The sequence below is a fragment of the Odontesthes bonariensis genome, chromosome 5 (genome assembly GCF_027942865.1).
Source record: "Odontesthes bonariensis isolate fOdoBon6 chromosome 5, fOdoBon6.hap1, whole genome shotgun sequence".
NCBI classification, from domain to species: Eukaryota; Metazoa; Chordata; class Actinopteri; order Atheriniformes; family Atherinopsidae; genus Odontesthes; species Odontesthes bonariensis.
In genome coordinates this window covers 20,725,850-20,750,805 of record NC_134510.1, presented here as the reverse complement: position 1 = coordinate 20,750,805, position 24,956 = coordinate 20,725,850, and the positions used below count along the sequence as shown (strand labels likewise).

Here is a 24,956-nt window from a genome sequence, read left to right as displayed (position 1 = left end):
ATCTATCTATCCATCTATCTATCTATCTATCTATCTATCTATCTATCTATCTATCTATCTATCTATCTATCTATCTATCTATCTATCTATCTATCTAGCTATCTAAAATCAAATCACTCCATATTGTTATATGTTCAATGTAACTTACAAATGCAGAGGTAACATCAGCAACCTGTTGTTAAATAGATAAGTAGCCAACAAAAGAAGAACTATGGAGTCTGTAATTGGACCGTCCCTTCTTACAGTTTTTCTCTATTGGTTTGGCTCATTTCTTGAAATTACATTCTCAAAACTCTAAGATCATTTGGCATAACACTCTCATAGTTCAGCACAACACCATAGCTAACCTGCAAAAGCACATATCTCTCCCAAAACTGTTCACCCATGCTTTCAGATCTGATTTCTTTCCCATGAAAAGAGTCAGTGCCACCCAAATTGCAAAGATCTTTCTCAATTGCCTAGGCTCATTTTTTGAAACAGACCGGACGTTTTCAACACTCTTTAGTACTTTTTGCAAAACTAAACTGAATGGTTCAGCAAAACACCACGGTTCACCAGCAAAAGCTCATATCTCCCCCTAAACAGTTCAGCCATGTGTCAAAATGAAGTTTCTTTCTCATTCAAATAGTCAGTGCCCTGAAAATGCATTGTCCTTTTGGCATTGTGTGAGCACTACAAGTCAAAATGTTTAGATGTTTTGTCAATATGACATAGGACTACCTAACAGAATACAATAGTGTATAAAACTGAAGGAAAAAAGTTTCACAGTCAGAGTAGCCTCAAAGCACACACAATACACTCATACCAACCATTTTTATTCACACAAATACTGTGAAGTACGTAACTTCCATACAGTATAGTATTGTAGAAGGAAAAGAAAAATATACATAGCACACATATACTGTAATATAAACACAAACAAAAAAAAAAGCTAAATCATGTGGCCTACAGTATTGTAAATAAATCTGCAGCTTACAGAAAACACTATAGCAACATTTTACTGGTCGCTGTCGTCCCCCTCCCGCTCACCCTCACCCTCCCCCGCCCCTCCCTCATGACCACTGTCCTCACCCTCCTGGCCGTCCAGACATTGCTGTCTGTCTGGCCACAGATTCTCATCAACATCGCAACGTATATTTTACCTTGCAATGCAACGCGGGAAGAAACGCCGTGCATGCCGCAACCATCCCCTACACTGATCTCCTGTAATGTCTAAACATGCAGCGTCCATTGCATTGGAGCAGGGATCTTTGGTCTTGAGCATGATGCTCATACACTCTCCACCTCCAAGCGGAGAAAAACTCCTCAATAGGATTAAGGAAAGGGGAATAAGGTGGGAGCAACTCCATCATCATTCTTGGATGCATAGTGAACCAAGCCCTGATGAGTGGACCACGATGGAAGTTGACATTGTCCCACACAATCACGTAGCGTGGTAGGTGAGACTCAAGAAGACCTCGCTCATATTCAGGGACCAAATTAGTATAAAGGTGGTCCAAGAAGAAGAGGAGCTTCTGTGTGTTGTATGGGCCAAGAGTGGGGATGTGAGTGGCCACACCATTCTCAGAAATGGCAGCACACATAGTTATGTTGCCCCCTCGCTGGCCTGGAACATCCACCGTGGCCCGGTGGCCAATAATGTTGCGGCCACGTCTTCGCCCCTTGGCCAGGTTGAAGCCGGCTTCATCTACAAACATGAGGATGTGAGGGGTCTCATTTGCTTCCAATCCCATTATTATCTGCAAAAGTTAGATTTAAAAAATTACATGTACCCATCTGTGCTTTTTAGCTGTTTTCACACACTGTTTTTATTTACTTCTTTTACTCTGTAAAGCACACTGAACTGCTTCTAAGCATGAAATCAATTACTCAATTACTGTCATGAATTTATCAAATGTTACATGAGATTCTATATGGTATTGATGGTATCATGTTCTTGGCCCATTTTGACAATTGAACAGATTATTGTGCATGTGATGACTTATACAATGAAATCATGCTGAAATATTTTGGATAGAAGAACCATTAGACCAAGAATCAACTAATCAGTTCAGATCACCAAAATCTATTCACTTGGAAAATGTGCTAAATGTAGGTAAACTGTGCAAACTAGACTACTTGTACTTAATCTTTTGCAGAGATGCACTGAAACAATTGACACATGTATTAAGACAATTGCAATTTGATGAAAGCAATGAGAAATGCCATTCTGTTGTGAACAATTGCGAGGTGATTTGGAGATTTGTCCATGTTATTTTGATAATGTAATTTCTGTTTCAAGAAATGGGCCAAACCAATAGAGAAAAACTGTAATAGAAACGCAATTCTTTATGTTTATTACATACACACACACACACAATGCTGTGAACTTATGTAGTCAGTGGCAAATGATAAATTCATCCAGTGTCCTGTTAGTTTCTGCAACAGGAAAACCCATGTGGCATCGTCTCAGCTCTTTAGTACAAAGGCCGTAACTAAAATTATTTTGGCTGAAAATTCATAGGTTTCTGAAAGCCATCTCACATCACTGATATCTTTGCTTAATATGTTTCTATCTTGACATCATGGCCTTCATGTGAGCCCCGGCACAGGGCCTGTGGCTGATTGTGCGGAATATCAGGCAATCAGACAATGTTGAACAAGAGTCAACGACTCACTATTATATGGCGCCTCCACTGGATTGGTAACAAGCAAGGTGGTGGGTCCTTAGGTTTGTTGTTGGTTAAGACAGCTGCTTTGTTTATGGTCAACCAATGGCCCTATTCATTTGTTACAAAAGCATTTATGGTGTAAAATCCAAAATACTTCCAAACACCACTTCTCAGATTCCTTAGTGTTGTGAATGTCCTCCTCGAACAGCTTTCCTCTGTAGTTTCCTCCATGTTCACAGCAACTTAGTTCTTACTGTCATTACTTACACCTTATTCTAAAATCTATTCTTATTTTGTTCAAGCCGTATGTCATTCATGATATATATATATTTTTTTTTCAATCATGTGAACAGTTGTTGGTTCATGTCAGCCTTTTTAAATGACCACTTGACAACAAAGTAGTGTTGAGTGTCTGTGCATTCATGGACTACTTGCTTTATAATTTCACATAAAATATCATTTTCATACATATGCACATGTTGTTGCAGTCCCATTATTAGATAACACTTCCACAAAGAGTAAGTCACCCACACCCGCAATCAGAATGTGCCGATCCAGCCTCCTTGACTTTTTCAGAAATGATCTTTCTATGTTTAAAGCAACTCTGTTTGCACTCCACATAAACGTTTTTCTGTTTATTTCATCAATGATTGTCAGTAGGTTTGTGACACCATTACTCCTGTCCTTGACAACATAATGAAAGGCTCATAATTGTTTGTTTGCATTATAAAACAGGCGACCACTCCCTTTACACCTTTACTGCTCTCAAAAAGGTGAAAAATAGAAGCTCAGACTTAAACATGGCATAACGTGTTCTGTCAAACAGAACTCACTTTACAATGTCATATCAGTCATTTGAGGGTAGTTAAACGTCTGTCCCACCCAGCTCATAACTGAGAGAACATTCTGTGAATAGATGCTCTTTGTACAACCTCCTAACTTCAGCACGATACAAATATTCAACATGTCATGACATGGTTAATTTAAATCAAATTTGTTCCCTTTCAAAAACATACACCCTATTAAACTATTTGGACATCTATTGAAATTAGTGGTTTCCTTTTATTTTATCTTTCTCCTTTAGCTCATTATCAATAAGGATTGGTGCAGGAGGTAAATCCTGCCTCTCTTTAAAGCTTTCTTCAATGGCTGTTTGATCTAATTTTGTAAGGATACACTGATGTCTAATTTACCTTTACAATTAATTAAGTATCAAAGTATTATAACTTAGATATACAGAACAGAATTTATTTTCTGGAGCTATAGTCTTCTAACAGAGTGATTCTAAAACTGAGAGTCGTGACCCTTAGGGAGTCATGAGACGATTTCTGGAGCTCGTCAGATGTTTTGGAGAAAAAAAATCAATACTTTATTCTTACAATATAACACGTTTATACATTACCTAGCCATTGCTACCAGTATAATGTACTCCACAATAACTTTTATATATATAGTAGCCCAAATCAATGAGATTATTCAATCGCGATCAATCCATTGATTTCCATAGTTAACTCGTGATTTATCAGAACATTTTTTAATATATATTTTGATACGTTCTAAATGTACCTTAAATAAATATTTTTTAATGCATGGTAGCAGATGCATTTTATATTTACATTTACAACCCAAAACAAATTTTCCTGATACATACAATCCAGAACATTCTTCATCCAACAAGCAACAACAGAGGGGCATATTGACCTGAATGTAAGATTCTTTCCTATGTGTAATATTCACACTTTGTAACTTTGTCTAACCTCGCCGTAGGTGGAGTTGTCCAGGTGTCTCCGTTGCAAACTACTAAGCTAGGTCTGCCTTTGGTGAGAGGGAGTGGGGATCTCTGCATCAGCCGTATGTTTTGCTAGTAAGGGACATTCAAGACTCGACGTAATTGATAACTCAATTCACATTGACAGAAACGGCAGGTAACTTTGGTCCTGTCGAGAGAACCGTCTGCCAGGGTTTTGAAGATGAACTTGTCATTCAAAAGACCCTTTTCTTTATCCAGTTTAGCTTGCCGTCCACAAGATAAGGCCAAATCCCTTCCTGATTTGTCAAACTACGGAGCAGACCAACAGTCAAATTCATAGAACGTGCCCACATTAATCTGGCGTCAAAAAACTTAGTGGCGTTAAGAGGAATTTCCATTAACTTGTTATTGACGCGTTCATTTTGACAGCCCTAATGAAAATACATATATACAGTATATATATATAGTCATGACTTGAGAACGTTGAACCACTGCAGAGCCTTTGTGAAATTATGTCTGTTTCTCTTCAGTTTCACTGAATTCATACACATGCAAGACAGTTTCAAAGACAACTCTTCAACAACTTTTCATAATTTATCTTGTTCCATTTTAGGCATCTGCATTAGTGTGTACATCAGAGTTAACGTTGCCAACTAAGGATCCTTCCCCAGAGTATTGACAGAGTTGCCGGCGTACACCTTGCTATGCACTTTTTCCTCGTGACTCATCAACCTGGATGCAGTCTGCACCATGATCTCTGACTCTAAACTGCAACATAATTAGTCTGACCCCTGTCATTGGCAGTTTTCCCAGTTTTTTGAGTGAATTGGTTTCACATTGCTCTTAGTGCTGACACTTACACTTACATTTTCAGGTTTATTAACCAGTTTGGATCAAGAACGCTGGTGTATAGTTTGATTTATAATTTGAGGTCATATCATTATTCTTATTATCATCATTTATGTTATTACAAGGCTTTTGGCTGCTTCAGTATGATGACTTACATAAGTACTTAGAAAATGACTTACATAATGACTATTTTTTTTCTCAATATTATACACTGCAAAGACATATGGGATTTGTGATGTGGTAGTGAACACCTTACGGCACAAAGGTTCAAATCTTGTTTACATCTCAGTTGGGTTCATTTTGTGTGGAATAAGCATAAGCTCCCTGTACATATATGAGAATTCTTCCCTTCTCCCACAATCCAAAACCATGGTGGTAACTGGTGATTCTAAAATCACCACAGGGCTGAGTATAAGTGTGCATGGTTGTTTTTCTAATTATTCTCTGTCGTAGCCTGGTGATAAACTGGAAACCTATCTATGAGCCTGTTTCTGGCCCAGTTACAGTTTGGACAGGCAAAAGCAACCCTGGACAGGATGAACTGGGTATGGGGAACAAACATGTTATAAAGGAACACTTTTTTTTTTCTTTGCCACCGACATGGTACATTTTCTTTTCAACCACAGCATAAAAAAATACCATTTTTTGCCACAAGGAGTGCAGAATTGTTCTTTCACAGGTACAGACAAAACGATACAAAAATTTACCAATTTTCAAGGCCCAGCGATTGTCCCCCACCTGGGTACAGCTGGTGCGACGAAGCATGCAGAATCACTCCTGCTTCTTGATTTATTTGTGTGTACTGTGTGTACAGCACTGATTTGCCAAGTCAGCTTTAGTTCTAAGTATTGAAAAGTCATGTTTGATCCAAAGAAGACAGGAGATTTTGTGGTGTAAAATAAATAATTTATTGAACACAAGTTCACCTAAATGTATTCACATTTAAAAAAAGAGATGTATTGCTCAGAAAACATACATAAAAACGTGGTTTTGTCTCGTCTCCTCTGTGACATTAAACAAAGTGCATTCATACTTCACAAATCAAAACAAAGTGTACAACAACTGTAAAGAATACATTTTTGATTAAACTGTCCTCATTGTTTCATGTTGTCATATGTGACTATGGTTTGGTCAGAAATGTAAAGAGTCATTTTCTGCTTGGTGATGTTTCATACCGTCACATAATCTAACGATGGTTTCCTTTTTTTTCAAGTAAGTCTGCAGAAGTGCAGTCCGTATCCAGTGCAAAAAAACAGTAAAAATGGCAAAATAAGGTTTAGAAAACAAACACAGCAGCGTATGGATTTCTTTGCTCTGTCAAAGTAATTCATACACATATACATGCAATTCACACAGTGCGTTAAAAGTGTTTTAATATGCACACACCGCTGTTTGTGTGATACAGGTTTTTCAACGAGAAACCTGAGAAGTGCAATGGCTCCAAAAGCTTCGGTGCAGTTTAATCTAAATGTGCAACAATATCTCCTTTTATTTGAGAGCTACTTCCTAATATTCAGAGAAGCTCAATCTATACAAGTGAATGTTATCATATTAATCAATATTACCACTAATATAATTTATAAGTTATAAAATTTAACTAATATAATTTAAGCTCATTGAATTTTTTTAGACAAAATATATACAGTGGATTAAATTAGATTGAATTCTCGTAACTGTTCAGACCTACACATTTAGGGTGTACGTTTGGGAGCGTTTTCTGAATAACCTGCGGAACCATGCCCAGTAAAGGAGTATCATTAACAGCCAGTAGCACACGTAGGCCACGCAGCCAAATATAAGAAACTCAGCTTCAAGTTTTTTTCCTTCAGTTGACCAGTCTTGTTGAGACGCCTTATATATTCTGAAACCAAAACCACCTAATAAAATAGCAGCCCATACTGATAGGGGCAGGAGGGGCATATAGTTGCCAACAATCTTGCGCCTCCCTGACGTCCCCCAGCTGCTTTTGTTCATCGTGATAATGGCAAAGTACTTTGCGGGCAGCAGGCTGGTCATGTACAGAACCGAGTAGAGCGACATGAACACCATCACCATGTCTTGCCGCAGGAGGCACGCGTAAGCCGCTTTCACCAGCCCAATGATCTGGATGCAGCACAGGACCCAGAGGATGTCCCACAGCGTGCCCGTCCAAAACAGCTGGATGATGGTGGCGGTGACAAAGAACGGGAAAATACCCGAAACTATGGACTCATAGGTCATCCACAGATGATGCTTGTGCCACCACATTGCGTTGTAGAGCCACTCGCGGAAGTAAGATTTTGTCCAGCGAGTCTGTTGGTTAAGCCAGCGAAGAAACTGCGCCGGTGTTTCTGTGTAGCATTTTGAGCGAGCTGTATATCTAAAACACATGAAAGATAAGAGAGATCAATGACAGCTTTTATATTTGACATTCTCACTTTATCAGAAATTTAGTTTGCTTTGTTGTATTGACTTTTTTTCTTTTTTTTTAATTGTCTTTTGTGATGATAATAAAAGAGTACATACTTTGTGGCGTAGCCCATGCTCAGCATACGGTTTGTGAGGTGCCTGTCGTCACCAAATGTGCAGTGACTTCCTAAAAACTTCTGATTGTACCAAGATTCCAGAAACTGCTGAAGGATGTCGTTCCTGTACAAACCTACACGGAGAAATTCAAAAAAGCAAAAGAAGTTTCAGTGAGTTACAGAGGTGCGTTTAAATGAGAACTTTGGTCACAAACTAGCTTTCTTCTTACCCAGAGGACCACTTATGCAGGACACACAGTTGAAGAAGGACTGGCAGGACCTTTCAATGTTAAAAGCCATCCAGTACCTAAGACTGCTCATGAAGCTGATGTAAGAGTCTTTGAGGTTCAGGATCATTACGTCTCCCCCCACAGCACCATAGTTGGGGTTACTCTCCAACACCTTGCACAGCTCCACACTGGCCAAAGGGTCCAGCTTTGTGTCCGAATCGCACACCTGAGGAAGAAAAAGGACAATTTAGTTGTAGAAAATCTCACTGACAAATGACTTTTTGCCTCTCATTCCATTAAAAAAAAAACTTTGAGAATATGGATGAGAAAAGTAAAGTAGATACCTGTATGTAGTCAACTGATGACCCAAGTGCCTTAAATGCCGTGTACATGACCTCCCGCTTGCCTCCCCACTTCTGCATGATGCACACACACCTCTTGGTCTGGATCAGGTGCTCTACCTCTTTTTGCTGAGGATCTTCTCCCATAACATAATCACCGTCCTCCACTTGGCCTATTGCTGTATTCTTTTCAACATCCGACTGGGCTTTGGTGGGGTTCCAAGTATGGTAGTTGTTCCTCCATTCATAGAAGCCAGGATCCTGGTCTGCAAACACCTCCCTGAACATGTCCATCATATATCGGTCGTCATTTGAGTTCCCGTCTATCACCATGATGATGCGCATCAGCTCAGGTGGATACTTGAGGGCCTTAACAGAGTTGAGGCACTCTCTGAGATAGGCGGGGTCCTCTTGGTAAGCAGATATGGTGAAGCCGATTGTTTTGGTGAAGCTGCACTGCTTTTTGTGGGTTCTCATTCGCCGGTGCTCAATATAGGCAAAGAGGCTCTGGACCAGCATGTGCAGTGAGAGGAGGAGTCCATAAATACCAAATGAAATGATTCCATGCATGGATGTCGCCAGCTGGAACCCATCGACGTAGGCCCACACCATGACACCCAAAACCACCAGAGCAAAGAGGAAGGTGAAGATGGCTCGGAGTATTGTGCCCAGCTTCCTCAGTAAAGGTTTCAGCTTCATTGTTCCTTCAGAAAAACAGACAACGCATGTTGGTATGGTTTATTAGAGGCTGTAGGGCATGCACATTCAGAAATATTTTATATGTATGAAATAAAGATAGATCTATGCACTGCAGTGAAAGCTGCCGTCTAGATTAAATTGCCTGCCAAAAATCTCTGTTAGAGGCTGAAATGCTGATCACGCCATTTATCTTTCTTTATGGCTTGTCATCCATATAGATTATTTTGAGTCATTCTGTATGTAGTCATAGCAAAAACATGCAGGCACTTAGGTGAAGGGAAAAGGGTGCTGGATAGAATTTGTTTTGTATGCACAGTTTATGAAATACGCTAACAAGCTGCGACTTTAAAAGATAAACAATACAGTAGGCTGTTTATCCAAGAAAGTGTGACAACTGCATGAAAACACATAAACAGTTTGTAACAAACCCAAAAGAGGAGTGTTTGTTCATTTTTTATACTTATATCACCATTGATTAATCAATAATGATTGATTAAAATAATCTATCCGCGACATTTAAAAGAATAGTGATAATAATAATAATAACAATAATAATAATAATTAATAACTATGGTATATGTTAGACTGACTAAACAGAAGATGGTTTGCACAACATAGATGCATTGAGTCAGGATTGTTAAATTCACTAAATTCATGTTAACAAACCCTGTTGAACAGATATATTTCTATCTCGCCAGTCTAACATGCGTCGTAGTGAATCTAAAATTATACAGCATTGACTAATATTGAAGATTACCAAGCTTCATAAGGATTCCATTTTTATTATTATAAAGAATCTTGTTAATCTGGGGGAAAAAACGACGGTCAGTCATTAGTAAGTCGGTTAACAGTAGTATTTTATATTTTCAATATGGCAGTAATTCTAGACAATATTATGGTTTAATTCAAATCATGCCAGTTACTCTGATCATTCTTAACTGACTATAGGCTAGTAATTACACTCTACAGGTAAAGGAATCTATCTGCAAAACAGGTTAAAGACCCAAATGAACACATGGCAACGTTTTATAGTTTCACCCTACCTGATGTAAATTTCACTGGCTTCAAAATCGGAATATATCCACCGGCTCTTACTCCTGTCTGGGATGTTTGTTGGCTTTTGGATATCAAGTTGAGGATAGGAGCCACGTGCGCGCTTTATATGTCCCGGGATTTGTCGGGCACGCGCCCCGCTGACTCAAAGTTGTACGTCAGGGGAAAAGGCGGTGGTCCCAGACTGAGCACATCGGTGCGCGCGGTGCCAACAGTTTATTGTTATTTTCTTTTCCTTACCATGGAGATGTTATCTCTGTGAACTCCGACGCATCTGCGCCACTCTGTAAATGAAGAAGTTTCATAACGTTCTTGTGTTGAGAGCCGTGAATAGCGGCACCGACGCGGTGAAAGGTTAAAGCTGCAGTCTGCAGGATTTGTTGTTGTCATACGTAAAGTCCTACTTTTTGGCATTTTAAGAGTTTACATGATCTATCAGAACGCTTGAAGTTGAAAACGGTGACCTCCGTAGTCGCAAAATGCAAGAAATGCTTATTTTTTAACCGAAAACTAAAAAGTTATTCAACTTCCTGTCCCGCCCCATCAAAACACATGAGAACTCGTGCACGTCCAGATGCGCTTACACGACTCCTCATTCATCAACTCACCTGTCATTTGCGATCATGGAAGACACAGTAAGTAGACTAGCCCGTAATGAAGTTCAATAGTCTAGATAAATAAGCGTGGGGACGAGCCTACCTTGTATCGCGCGTGCACAATCGGTGATTGACAGGCAGCAGAGCCCAGCTCGTAAACCTGATTGGTTACCTTTTACCGGTCCGGTCTGCAATTTTGTAAACAAACCTGCTGGCTTTGGAGGGACCTAGCGGGACATATAGGGGACCTAGAGAACTCTTTTTTTTTTTGTATTGGGGTATTTAATGTACTACTTTCAGAATCCCCGGACAGTTCCAGGCATTGTGCTTGAAAAAGAGTTGCAGACTGCAGCTTTAAGTCTCGCGCATTTCTATATGTCATTCATAAATTCACTTCAGTTGTTTTGTTTTGTTTTGTTATTTTTTTGCTTAGTGCAGCGACAGTTGACGACAAGAGTCGCGTCAAGACACTTTAAAGATAAATAGCCACTTTTTTCCCCATCCTTTTAACTTTAGTGAGAAATTTCACCAATCAAAATACCTGTTTGAAACCTCTGTTTCTTTTAATTCACGTGAGTTGAATAATTCTCTTAGTCAGTCTGAACGTATCCTACCACAAACACGACTTCACTTATTTTACTTAGGCTATGGATACATGTTTATTTCTCTTTTTTTTTATTGTCTGTGTTTTGGATTTGTATCCGCTCTGTGCAGCACTTTTGAGAAACATGCTGTCTGTAGATGGAGAATTTGACTTTGAAATATGATTATTATTTCGTTTTTGGCCATAGAAAAGAGAGTCCACTCACTAAATCCACATTTACCTCGAGAAGGAGAAAATGAGCGATCTCTGTAGTTGCAGTAAAGATTGGTTACAAATTGGATGTCGCCCTCCTCTGGTGAAAATGTGAAACTGCCGAAGTGAAAAAACAGTAAAGGGTTTTTTCTTTTTAAAGTGACTGGGGGGTGGTTTTAGTCAGCTGTTAGGGGAGACGGGGGAATAATCATTGTGTGACGAAGTAAAAGGAAATTTTGTCTGTGTTCTGCTGCAAACCTCTAACTTAACCATGATTACATCCCTAGAGAGTTTGTTACAGAAAAAAATCTGTTGACCGCTCATAAGGGTCCACACCCTTAGCCACCGGGGCTGGCATGAGCCATCAACATGCTTCATGTCAAACCCAAATAGAAGCCACAAGCAGGCTGATGTCATGCATGGAGGCCATGCGATCTCAGGGATGGTGACTTAAAGCAAATGTCATTATTGATTAGCTTTAGCTGGTGCAGCAACTTGTTCTTGTCCTCAGCCTTAAATGTGCCCACCTAATATAATGTTTTGTTGCAGTGTATGGCAACAGTTGCGTACCCATGTCAGAATTAGCACAGTGGTGTGGTGGTTAGCACCGTTGCCTCACAGCAAGAGGGTTCCAGGTTCAATTCCCATCTGGGACCTTTCTGTGTGGAGGTTGCATGTTCTCCCTGTGTATGTGTGGGTTTTCTCCAGGTACTCCAGCTTCCTCCCACTGTGGCCCTGTGATGGACTGGCAACCTGTCCAGGGTGTTCCCCGGACATCTCACCCGATGACATACTCCAGCCCCCCTGTGACCCGACCAGCAGATTCAGCAGGTATAGAAAATGGATGGATGGATGTTAAGTCATTATCCTTTTTGTCCTTTGTTTATATATGTGTATATATATATAATAATAATAAATTTTATTTATAATCTGACATAACTGATATATGCTTCCTCTAAATGTCAGTATTTTACTCGTGTGTCCCACATACCATCATAATGCATCAAACAGCCAGTCTGGTTGTCAATTATTTTCCTTTAAATCTGTTTCCTTTTTTATTGCACTATTAGTAAAAAAATAAAAATAATTTTTTTTATGGCCAAACTACTGGTTTCCTCTGTCATATGCCTATCTAATAATTTACTAAGGATTTAATTGCACTGCCGTGTGACCACATCAACTGGCTGTAACTTCTAAGGAACTAATAAACATGCTTTGCGGAATTCAAGAGAACTCACAACACAAACATCTGCCGCAGCCGACATCCTGTTGAAGGGCCTTTTCCATCGCAGTGCGATAAAGTATATTTTTTGTATGGAGGCCACAAGCTCTCAGAAACTGTGTTAGGCTCCGGTCTTTAGGCAGCAGTCATGTAAGGACCTGGTGAGTCATTCATATACTCCACAACCACACCCTAGAAAACAAATTCAGTTAAAGTCATTCCAGGGTTTTCGGAAAAAGTTTCACCAGATGTGCACCTGATTTTTTAATTTAATTTCCCCTTCTTTGTCTTGCAGGATATCACCAAATTAACTTTGTAATATTATAGAGGCTGAATGTCTTACAAATGAAAGAGCAGTTCTCCATAATCTGTGATGTTGGAACATCTTCACAGTTTCAACCCACAGAGAGCAGTGTGGCTGCATGCTTGTCCCTCTAAATGTCTGATTTATTCCTCTACTACATGGGCAACCTTGAGCATGGGACTTTTCTGCCCATTCACTGTCAAGCCTTTCTGGGTCAGAGCTTGTCATTTGTGCAAGCTGCAAATGATGTGACAGCATGAGAGGCGGGTAGGTCTTTTAAACACCACGTTACACTGCTAAACATCAGTCATGACTGTTGCTAAGAGTTATGATCATACAGCTTTTTAAACCCTCGTACTAACGAAACACTTGCATTGAGCACTTGTTTAGTAAAATTCTGCTTGTCAATGTCCTGCACCCTGACTTGAACATTTTAATTGTAAAGTTGTGCAACGAGAGAGTGGGTGTAGGAGCAAGGCAGATTTGGCTGTTATCTGTTCTGGACAGTAACTGCGAGACACTATTAGCAGTTCCCATTCACGTGAACAACTATTCCTGTGGGATTCTTTGCATCTGGATAAAAGTTGGCTGATGCAAAGTCGCTAATCGCATAAATAAACAGTTGAAATTGACAGCTGGTTGTAAATCATTGCAGTTGGCTAAAAGTAAACTGAGGCCATTAAATAATAATATGGATGATACTGTTAAACCAACCCAAAGGAGTTTCTAGCTTATTGTATAAAAACTGTTGGAACTGCTTGCTAACAAAACAGAAAGCAGAAATTCTTCAACAGAACCATGCGTGGCTTTTCAATGAATTGTTAAGGCAGCAATGACAATTTGCTGCCTTCATCCATAACTTCAGCAAATTTGACACAAATGCCAATTATTTCCTTTCAAGCAGCAGCTAAACATCATTCAGTTGGCACTGAGGCATTAAGGGGAAGCCTGATTCAGGAAATATTCCTTTACACTGCTTTCCACATGGTCCATAACAGAAGGAGTAAAAAAAAACGAAGGCTTTGAGGTAGAGACGAGCTGCTGACCAACCAAATTTTGAATTACCTGCAATTAACAAAAAGCCAAAGAAATGGCAAAGTCAAAACCCCGTCACCAACATGAGTTGTCGGCAGAAGCAGCAACATTCACTATGGATAAGCAGTCTTAGCCGAGTGCTGCTCGGGTACACCTGAGCCACAAAGCCACCACCCTGGAGAACCATAGGTCTAAATATTCATTTTGTGCAGAGCCATAGTGATTGATACTGAGGACCATTACCAATGGCCACTTTTTTTTTTAGATGTTAGACTTTTAGATTACATTTGTGCCCATGAAAAATGTCTGCCCTTTCACTTTGCCCCGTCCCTCTACTGGGAGACCCCTGCCTTTGGGTTAGAGTTAAGTGGTATGGACAAGGGCTGAAATGGCCTTTATAACTACTGGTTATAAAAGCTTACATTTAGGTTCTGGTTTGGTTAGATTGGTATATTCAAGCTTAGCTGTTGGTTCATCACACAGTGGGGTTTCATGACACTGAAAGGATCAGATTATTGGCTAAATTACAATAAGAATGAGTTATTAAATTCATGTAGACACCTTAATCAGACAAGAAATTGGATCGGATCGGATTACTCACGATTGGATTAAGACCCCGAGATAACTCGGTTGAAAGTCAAATTAAACGTGCATGTAGACGGTGAAGCACGTGGTGAATTAGACTTTGCTTTCTGCGCATGCTCAAGATTTTTTCCCGGGGTCGTGAACCGGAAGTCGGAAGAGACGATATTACTGTTGTTGTCGCAGAAAGAAACAAACAACGCGATGGAGAATGCGCCGTTGTGCATAGCGTTTGTGCAATAAGCAGCTCATCACAAACGAAATGTAGGGGGACGTAGCTTCATCTTGCTCTTCGTTCGCCATTTTCTCGAATGCCTGAGTTTGTTGTTGGTGTTGTGTTGAAGGGGTCAACCGGAAGTGGCTCTATTAGCAATAGTTGGAATGGGCACAGCGCCACCTATCGTATCGGAGTATGACATGCTTTGTGCCTATGATTCGATTTATTCACCGCCATATATCTAAGGATAATTACTCTTGCTCAAATAAGGAGCAACTCAGTCTTATTGTAATTTAGCCAATAATCCGATCCTTTCAGTGCCAAGTAACCCCACTGACAGTTGGGGGGCCATTGAATTAACTGTAGGTTATTGTCTCTTGGCCGTATTTCCGTTGCTTTGAGTAGATGCAGGTTATGCCTTTTGCCATAATCTTCTACATTTTTGTTAATCTATTCATTCCACTCATTAGAATATTACAATTTTGATTTCAAACTGTTTCAACCTACCTTGTAAAGCTACACTATACTGAGCTGAATTAATTAAAAAATCTTGTTTACTGGCAATGAGAAAGGTTCATCACACTTAGAATCACAATGTGTAGAATAACACCAATGGTCCATGAACATAAAGGCGAGTGACAAAGTAGTACTTGACATTGGCAGCGATGCTTTGGGTGCTCAAAACCCAAGATTATCTTAAGTTATCTTAAGTTTGTAGTGAAGATAAAGACTTCTGCAAATAGTTGTGAAATGGCAGTAATTGTTATAGCAATAATGAATTACAACATATTATTATAGTAATGTTAGACTAATAAATTTGAATAATAACAGCACCAGCACATGGGCAAATAAGTAACCAGAGGTCTGTCCTTCGAAGGACGACTAGTGGTGTAACTTCTGATTTTTCTCTGATCAATCAATTCTCTTGGAAAATAATAATAATTTGTGAGTGGACATTGAGTGTCCACATTTCGGTATACCTGAATCAGAAATCTCTGCTTTAAAATGTCAACCCCAATCTGTAACCCAAGCAGAGAGGCTGATCTCGTTTAGTTCATGCCCTATGAGAGGGCAGTCAGATGTCCGAGTACCACATTTGACGGAGCTCTCCACAGTCAGTGATGTTGGATCATCGCCAGAGTTCACCACATGCTGTACAGTTTCAACCCACAGAGAGCAGTGTAGCAGCTATTTTAACCTTGCTAATTTACTTTTGGCTGACTCTAGATGTCTGGTTTATTCCTCAGCTACAGATTTTACTCATTTATTGCCAAGCCTTTCAGAGTCAGAGCCTGAAGCTGTAAATGTTATGACAGAATGGGAGGCACCTAAAACACTCAGTTCCACTCCTAAACATTAGCCATGTATCTTCACAGGCCATGCTCATTGTTATAAATTCCACTCACGCGGCTTTTCAAACCTTCACACCAGTAACACTTGTGTACACGACTTGTCCGATTGCAACTTGTCTGTCAGTTTACTGCAAATCTTCAAGAGAACTCACCACCGAGACACAGTGGCAAGATGTGAGGAGCAAGGCAGATGTATGCGGTAGAGGCATAGCCAGAGGCAAACATTAGAAAAAGGGGTTAAATCCCTCAAAGGGCAAAGAGAAAAACAACCTCACACACTCACAATCACTTTTACTGTCAAAAATCAAGCATGTTTTTGGACTGAGGGAGAAAGTCGGAATGCTGGGACACAACTATGCATGCACAGGTGGAAAATGCAAAGTCCACAAACACAGGACCCAGTCAGGATTACGCCAGCAGGAACCTGACTGCTGTGTGGCGACAGTGCTTACTACAACACCACTAAGCATTTTTATCTGTATTTGTTTTTTAGATATCCGTAACCTAACTTTGTAATTAAAGTTACCCATATATTCTCATTCGAAGAAATCATTTTTAAGATATCTTAAAGTTTGACTGACCTTAAGACAACTAAGTTTAAGGTAAACAAAACTTTGTGGAAAGTAAAAGGTAAATTCCCAACCAAGAGTTTATACACCAGGGCTTAAGACACATTAGATGTTACATGAAATGCTTTTTCTTGTCCCAATATACAAGGGAGGAGAATGAAGCTAATGATTTAGGTATGTCCAACACCAGGACATTGTGGATTGTGTGAGTAAATTCAGTCTCTTCTAACTTGCTCTGTGGGTGATAATCATACATTTAAGTGTAGCTGAAATCACTGCGCAGATGTTATCTTTAAGTCACTTGAAATGACGCTGCGGTTATAACCTGAACTTTTTATTAGAGCAGGTGAACTGATTTTGAGTAACAATATCTTGTTGTCAACGATTTGACAAAATAAACTGAAACATATGTAAATGAGTGCAGCTATATTGGGATATACACATGTGTTCAGTAGCTGAAAAAAAATATTTTTGACGATATCCGCTTGTGTGTTTTTCATTTTCAATTAGATCAGATCAAAATACATTTCAAATGAACACGTTTTAGCATGAGTTGTGGTGTTGATGAAAGTCGGTCTAACATGAAGTGAAAATGTTTTGGCATTACTGGCCTGATAGACCTTTAAGAAACACTGTGCAAATAAGATTCAGACTCTTGACTTTAATGATTTTCCCAGCTCTCATGGGAATTATCAGGTCTTATTACTACTCAGCCAGATGCCATTGTCATCTTGATCCAAGACACATAATTACAAACTTTTGTGTACACTCCAGGCTTTTTTCTCAGGGCACAGCCATGGCCCCAAGATACAACTCCCTGGAGCTTGCCATCACATACCATGGGACCCCCAGAGTCACCCTGAGGTTTGAAGTAATTATAGGTTATTTTCAACTACATCTTGTGTGTCACAATGCAAAATAATTGCAGTTTTGGGTTTTAGCAATGATCTTCATTAATGTCTTCATTACCTGACAAGAGTCCTTCCCTCCTTCCAAATATCCAGCACAGATCATATTTTCAGTTATTTGAAAAGGATATGCATTGAAACAGGTGTCATCACTCAGGAGAGGGACATCCAAGCACTGCAACTTATGTGGGTACCTCGCTGCAAGGACAAAAATCACTGATGTCTTTGTACCAGTTGTGACAGAGCACTGCTAGCTGTAGCTTTGACAGACAGTGTGTAACTCACAGCCCTCATCACTGGCGCGAATACTCCCCCATCCAGATATCTGGCACATCGTCCCATCACTGGCACAATCTGAAGGAAGCTCAGCAGGACGCACATAGCTGTTCAGAGTGGCTGGTTGACTCAACTTGATCAGCATGATATCACTGTCCTGACTGCGGGGATTGTAGTCAGGGTGGCGAATGAACTTGGCAGACATAATGTGCTGTTCAGTCCCTTCAGGTTCCCAGATGTCATGCTCTCCTAGCCGAACTTCGACATTTGACCTAAAAGAATCAGAGCCATCTTGAGAGTCAGTTTAGACACCTGCTTTGCTGCTATTTAAGAAGCCTCCAGAATCTAATTCTAAAACTTAGATCTAAATTTACAAGCGCCATGTAAATCCATGAGTGTCAAGCAGCTGCTAGTTTACAGCTGTGATCGGTGATCGTGTTTCTTACTTTGCTTTGCAATGTGCCGCAGAAAGCACCCACTCATCAGACAGAAGAATCCCACCGCAGAAGTTGTACCCATCGAAGAGTGACACTTGGTAGGGTACAGAGTTTTTAGGGCAATCAACCCCGCCGACAATCTTCTCATCCTCCTCCAGGGCAACTATAGATTAAAAAGCAAGGATGAATTGTGCCAAATTAAGGAAAGCTTTAGCTATAAGTGTACTTGTATATATTTATCAATCTCTGGTGCTACTCAGTTCTCAATCAGAATAAATTCTGTATTGTACCTGCCGCTTGAAAGAGGATCAGGAAAAGGAAAAGCTTCATGCTGTCAGTCTGTCTCTCCTGTGCCCTCACTCTCTTAGTTTAAGGTATTTAAGTTCTCTTTCTTATCACCTTTTTCTCAAGGTCTTTTATCACATCAAACACCAAACATGTGTTACATTTCCCTAGAGAAACGGGACTTAATGTACAGCAAATAAGACAAAAAACCTTTCCAATGTTATATTCTGTGTCTGGGGAAATAGCTTGGATTGGGAAACATTTGGAATCGCTAAACACATTTGAAAGAGACCATTTTCTAGATACTTTCAGTCGGCACAATTCTGTTTATTTTTGCTCTAAATTTAGGCTTGAGGCTTGAGGCTTCAGCTGTTTTTGTTTTTGTTGTTGTTTTTCTTTTTTTTTAATAAGACTGGCAGTGTGACTCTGCCACAAAAATAAACTTGCTTCACATTCATCCAAAAAAGAAAAGAAAACATGGGTATGCACTGCCTTCAATGAATTACAAAGGATATTGAGTCAGACATAACTTATTAAGTTGGAGATGCTCTGATATAATTTTGAACATCATAATTTCAAACATACTACAAATATTATTTTTGTTCATGTTTCAGTGTTTTCCTTTTTGGCCCGCTTATGTAAGATTGAATATTGACTTGTTGTGAAATTACTGACAAAAAAAAAAACAGTATTTTGGTGTGTTGCATTGAACACACACTGCATATTTGGTTTAGAAAACAATGCATCAAGGAGCTTCGGTCGCTTGTAGCATCCCACTTGACTGTTTTACTGTAGTTTTGCTGGTGCTTGTTTCCTGCTTTCCTGTCCTAAAAAGTTTGCATATTAACTTTACAGGATTGGATTCCTAGCTTTGCTACCCATGAAACCCCTCAACCGGGGTGGTGAGTGCTTTTTTCAATTAAAAAAAAATATCCTCTTCCGTATTAGAAAACAACATATGACCATAATGAAAATGTTAAGACACTTTATTTTCAACAGAAGAAGTCTTTAATTCATGGCTGTTTACACATAACTTTTCTGCAAAACATTTTTAATAAACATAAACGTTTTAAGATGCAATTTGCAGAACCTTACCTTCCACCTCTGTGTGAAACCTAGCCTGTTCAACAGCTAAACCATGTTTATCTTTTTCCTCTATATCCCTGATCTGCATATCACATATCTGAAGGAGCTCAGCACTTTCACTCCTAATGCATTGTGAATTGATTGCTGAGTCAGTGTTTCGTAAATGGAGATGTACTGACAGGTACAAGGCACCGTTACTCATATAGGAGAATAAGTGTTTATCAGCGCCAGACAGGAAAACATTTAAACAAGAGGGGGCATTTATCCAAACCCTGTGATTATACACTTGAGGCTGAAATATAACGCATTCCCATCCAGCACAGACAAGTTCTCTCCACTCTCATTAAGATAAGGTACGTAGATTGTCTGTCTCATTCCTTTCCAACCTGCATTTGATTTCATGTAGCCTACAAATCCAACAGTTGATGGTACACTGTGAATGGGAATCAAAGCGGCCTGCAATGCCTTACAAATCCTTTAACCTCGATAGTGAGCTGAAAAGCTTACAAAGAAAACACACCAAATATTGAAACAAATAAATGCAAATGGCATTTTGATGATTAAATATAATTTTTCTAATTTGATGACAGCAACAAAACAAAAGTGGAAGATATCAGTTTGTTGCATCACCATTTCTTCTCAAAATAGTGATTTAGGCTATAAGATAAGCATCCGCAGACAGACCAGTAGAGCTGACTTATATCTTATAATAACGAATGTACAAAGTGATGTAATAAAGATTTCAGCTGCTCAGGTAGCTCGATGACAATGCATGCTTATCTTATAAATCACTATTTTAATTCTCACAAGCCGCGCGAATCTAACGGGCTTCTAAATAATTACAGCATTATTATCCAATGAATGTGGCAATGCGGATGATTATTTCCACAATTTTATGAATTTATAAATCACCATTTATTAAATTAAAAAAAAAACGTTTCCACACGTTGGTTATTAAATAATTTACCATAGATATGTAGGCTACCCAGACAGACCAGTAGAGCTGACTTATATCTTATAATAATGAATGTATAAAGTGATGTAATAAAGATTTCAGCTGCTCAGGTAGCCTGGCCTAAACGACTGCTCCCTGTGGCCTAAACGACTGCGGCCTAAACGCCAATGGCCTAAACGACCTGCTCCCGTTGAGAATGTCTGGTGAACAAATCGTATTCTTCAGACCTTTTCAACATTAAGTGGTTAGTCTCTGTTTCTGTCTGTGACACAGAACTTGAGAAATTATTAGTAATATACTCATTACTGTACTGATTACGCACTGATAATTACTTCCTGATGTCAACCACAATGAGGATATGTGACAATGTGCAAGTAGCCTATTACTGACTTTTTGGGTCAACTCGATCTGGAGAAGTACTCACTGTATGCCACTTTGTGTGTGTGAGCATGTGTGCGGGTGTACCACTGCCTTCTGAGTCTTAGCTCATTAAAGACAGCTGGAAATGTTCCTGTGTTCTGACCAATCAAAACTTCATTTTTTTCTGGGGGAAACCATGTACTTAGCCCTTAAAATGTCTTATTAACTGCACACATTTAAAATCTGTGATGTTTTTTGGGATAAATAACTGCACAACATAGGTGAATAGGGTAACTTGCTTTGTTATTTGTATTACAAAAATGTTTCAGACTTTTGTTCCCACTATCTTAACTTTATGAACATGTGTTGTCAGCGTTTTATCTTCATCAGTGTGAAATGCTTTTCAAATCACTCCATTCATTTTACACAGGGTCCCAAAAGCCTTTGTAATTTTGCCTCCCTGCTGAAAAGAGAGAATCGTCTCTGGCTGCACATGTATTCACTGATTTATTTATTTTTTTCTCATGTGTTTCGGTTAGACCTGCTTATACATTTTCATGACATCCTCAAGAGAAAAAAAAACGAGGTAGCAGAATACTGCAGGAGGCTTCAGCGTGCAACATTCATTAGTGGGAGCTAAACAGTAGAATTTTTTCACATGTGCAACAAATGGAAACAGTGACTGAACCAACTGCTCAAAGGTGGAAACGAGTTTTTGAAAGTTTCACCGTCACATATGACGTTCCTTATAAGTTCCACAGCTGTCAAAACATCAGTCGGGATATAATCAGTTAGATCAATTATGCAATTCAGGAAGATTGTAAAAACATTAGATATTTTCTCTGTAACTTATAACTTTCAAATGCCAGAGGGGCTTCAACAGTTCCTACTCTTTTCACTGGTTAAAATACATGACCAGTATAAAAACTGCCTGCTTAGCCATTTACAGTTTTCCTAATGTTGTTCTTCTGTTCCTCAAAATACACTCGGACAGACAGAGCAACCTCTGTGTGGCAGATATCTGTGGTTATGTATTGCCAGGCTTGTTTTCTGTGAAAGAGAGAGCCCAGGCTGATTATTCATATCCCTTCGGTCTGCTGAGGGGGACCAGACGTTGAGTTTGAAAGCAGGGACGAATGTAAGGATGTGGTTTAGGTTATTGAGGTTGAGCTTTTTTTTCCCCGTGTGTGGTGTGTTCACAGAAAAAAAGGTTACTGAGCAATGCGAATGAAAGCTGAAGCCACGGGCTTTGACTCGGAAAAAACAAAATTCCTGTCCTCTCCCCGTTAGACAAGGGTTAGATTTCCAGTCAACACCGCAACAGGATCAACAAACCTTTGAGGTTTTCAGGACACAGCAGATTCCCACTGGTTTGCGCTTATGACAATGTAACCTGAGTGCAGAAGTTTCAACACGGCAGCTGAAACACCAATGTGTATCCGTACGAAAGCAGCCGTAGATTTACAAACTCCTCAGACTACAGAAAAGCTGCAAGGTCATGGTGTTTGCACAAAACGGCAAAGAAAAATACTGGGTGTATTAAAGTGACGCTTGGAGCTGCAGTGTGTCATTAGTCCTTCAGTGTCCTACACGCAAAGACAAGCACACACGCAAACACACACATGCAAATGTCCATACATTTTAATACACTTGTCTTTCAGTGTGCCCCCAGCTGTTGTATTGGATAATAAACCCCCAAGCTTCAACTGTGCATATCACATTTTGCTCTAACTAAATTCCCTGTAAACCTCCACTGGTTGTTTTACACACCCAAATTAGTATTTGTGTGGCACACACATAATTGCACGTTTGGTTGGTAAATCAAGAACTCTGGCAAGCCCAGGGCTCTGAAGGCTTCCCTCAAACTATAGCCTTGCGACGGCTATTAATATCCCCTACAGACTCAAGCAAAACGCTCTGCTCTTATGTCCTGGTGCAAGACTCCAACGCAAGAACTCCAAAGAGCGCTTTTTAAGAGAAATATGAAAACGAGTGGATGAATTACTCAAACGTAGCCATGCTGTCTAGACTTTAGCTAAAACAGCGATTTCATTTTTTGTCACAAATGGGGCTGAACGGTAGATTGTAGTTTTTAGGAGCGAGGAAGTTAACTGGGCCAGCTTATTTCAAACAGTTTCCTGCAGCTTTCGTGAATTTCTTTTGGTCCTGGTGCAAAATACCTCTCAGACCAGGAAGTTTTTCAAATGCTATTTATGTTGCCAAAGGGGAAAAAAAAAAAAAAAAAAAGCAAAGATAACATAAGACGTGAGTCCTCCTACACGCTCAAAGAAGGGTGTTGCTAAGAACACATGCAAGAACCGAGGGCATGTAGACAGACACACGTACATGTGTGTACGTGTGTCTGTCCACTCCCACCCCCTTTCTTCCTCCTCCTCACATCTGGATTGCTGGCAGCACCTAGTTCCTGTGTGGGGTGTATGTATATCAGCAGGGGACCCATTTTTTGGGTTGGGCCGGTTCAAGTATGTGAATCGGATTAGTTCAAGATTCAGCTGTATATATTTTTCTCTTTTTACACTTTAACCAAGTTCGATTATCAGATGTTCTAGCATGAGTTTATAAAAACAGCTCAAAACATCATCTTACATCCTCAGAAGTTGGTTTGAATATTAGTTATTGTGTGGACACTGTCATACGTGACAATTCATCGAAAAAAAATGTCGGCTCTTCTGAATTCATTTGATGAAGATAGTTAGTTAAAAGAGAAATAGATTGTCAACAAGATTTGACTTTACATCTGAAGAACTAAAATAACTTCTTCAACTTCAGCATTTCACAGTGGGACAGGTGAGGGACCACAGAGTATTTCCTGTTGAAATTCTCATGGACATGAAATTCTCTGCAAGAATAAATAAATGTGTGGGTGGCTGATATGCAGAACTGAAGGTTAAGAGGGAATATGTGGGCGGAAATACGAGCACGAGGTCAAACTCAGACTCCCCATGATAAGGTGGGGCTTTACTCAAGAGACATAAAGCAATCTCCAGCAAACACTCCCCCATATTCGTCCCCATACTCATTACCCTGTGTCACCGGTGTCTTTGAAAAGCTCTTAATGCTTGAATGGGTAGAACAAAAAAAGAAGTTGCTGTACAAAACACTTTGCATTGAATACAGCTTTTAGAGCTTCAGTTTGCTTCACAGTTACCACTGATTCAACATGTGGGTAACAAGAACTTACTCCAGATCTTTAAAGGTTGGGCTCTACGCCAGCTTAGGGCTCGATTCCGCGAGGGGTCAGAAGCAAAGTCAGAGAACCATAAAACTTCTGGTTCATATCGAGAGACGCTGCTGTGGCTTGTTACACCAAGCGCAGGATGAAGAGATGAGACATTAAAAAATGTGTGTGCTCTGATGTCGAGTCAAACAGTCAACACAGAGCAATTACACTTAACCTCAAGCAAACACAAGATCAACCCACGTAGGGAAAAACACATTACGCAGCTGGATGACTGGGCCCATGAGAAGTCAAAGCTCCACTCTCTCCGGCTCAGGGAGTCATCTCAACAACCTTCAATTAATGCATTTAGTTGTTTGTGTTTTCACCTTTCCCAAAAATTTCTCAAAGGACTGTCATGTGGTCTCTGATTAAGACGTGCCTTGGCATGGGAGAGGTGGGGGGGGGGGGGGGGTGTATCATAAACATTAACCCGGGATCCTAACTGGTTGCTGTGGCTTATGCATTTATGAGCCACTCGGTGATAGATGGGCTCGTTCAAGAATCTATGTGAGGGTTCTTTTTGCGAAGCATGAGCATCAGAACTGTGGAGTGGAGGAGGTTTACTGGTCCTGTATGAAGGGTTGCTGCCCGAGGTCCCGCCCCGACGTGACGTGAAGTCGCTCAATTAAGGCGTGAGGGATCTCAAGTCTCCCAATAT

The 24,956-nt window shown here is 39.9% G+C and overlaps 2 protein-coding genes across 2 annotated transcripts; both read right to left on the bottom strand.

Annotated features, from left to right (window-relative positions):
• Nucleotides 1-6,933: 6,933 nt before the first annotated feature.
• has1 (hyaluronan synthase 1) lies at nt 6,934-10,134 on the bottom strand. Its single transcript, XM_075465258.1, has 5 exons — nt 10,068-10,134; nt 8,329-9,029; nt 7,985-8,210; nt 7,756-7,888; nt 6,934-7,609 (listed from the first exon to the last, which is right to left on the bottom strand). Exons 2-5 carry the CDS (start codon nt 9,022-9,024, stop codon nt 6,934-6,936), a joined length of 1,731 nt encoding a protein of 576 aa, XP_075321373.1. The 5' UTR covers nt 9,025-9,029; nt 10,068-10,134.
• Nucleotides 10,135-17,459: 7,325 nt separating this feature from the next.
• Nucleotides 17,460-18,701, bottom strand: LOC142379899 (trypsin-3-like). The gene is made up of 5 exons (XM_075465276.1): nt 18,662-18,701; nt 18,381-18,534; nt 17,944-18,206; nt 17,720-17,856; nt 17,460-17,609 (listed from the first exon to the last, which is right to left on the bottom strand). Exons 1-5 carry the CDS (start codon nt 18,699-18,701, stop codon nt 17,460-17,462), a joined length of 744 nt encoding a protein of 247 aa, XP_075321391.1.
• Between the last annotated feature and the right edge of the window lie 6,255 nt (nt 18,702-24,956).

What these genes read in the sequence shown, in the direction of transcription:
- has1 (XM_075465258.1), bottom strand. Translation starts at nt 9,024, where the DNA reads ATGAAGCTGAAACCTTTACTGAGGAAGCTGGGCACAATACTCCGAGCC. An exon ending in CTGCATAAGTGGTCCTCTGG is followed by an intron (nt 7,889 to 7,984) that starts GTAAGAAGAAAG and finishes TTCTCCGTGTAG; the next exon opens with GTTTGTACAGGAACGACATC. An exon ending in AGCATGGGCTACGCCACAAA is followed by an intron (nt 7,610 to 7,755) that starts GTATGTACTCTT and finishes CATGTGTTTTAG; the next exon opens with ATATACAGCTCGCTCAAAAT.
- LOC142379899 (XM_075465276.1), bottom strand. Translation starts at nt 18,701, where the DNA reads ATGAAGCTTTTCCTTTTCCTGATCCTCTTTCAAGCGGCAG. An exon ending in TCGCGCCAGTGATGAGGGCT is followed by an intron (nt 17,857 to 17,943) that starts GTGAGTTACACA and finishes TTGTCCTTGCAG; the next exon opens with CGAGGTACCCACATAAGTTG. An exon ending in GAGGGAAGGACTCTTGTCAG is followed by an intron (nt 17,610 to 17,719) that starts GTAATGAAGACA and finishes TTCAAACCTCAG; the next exon opens with GGTGACTCTGGGGGTCCCAT.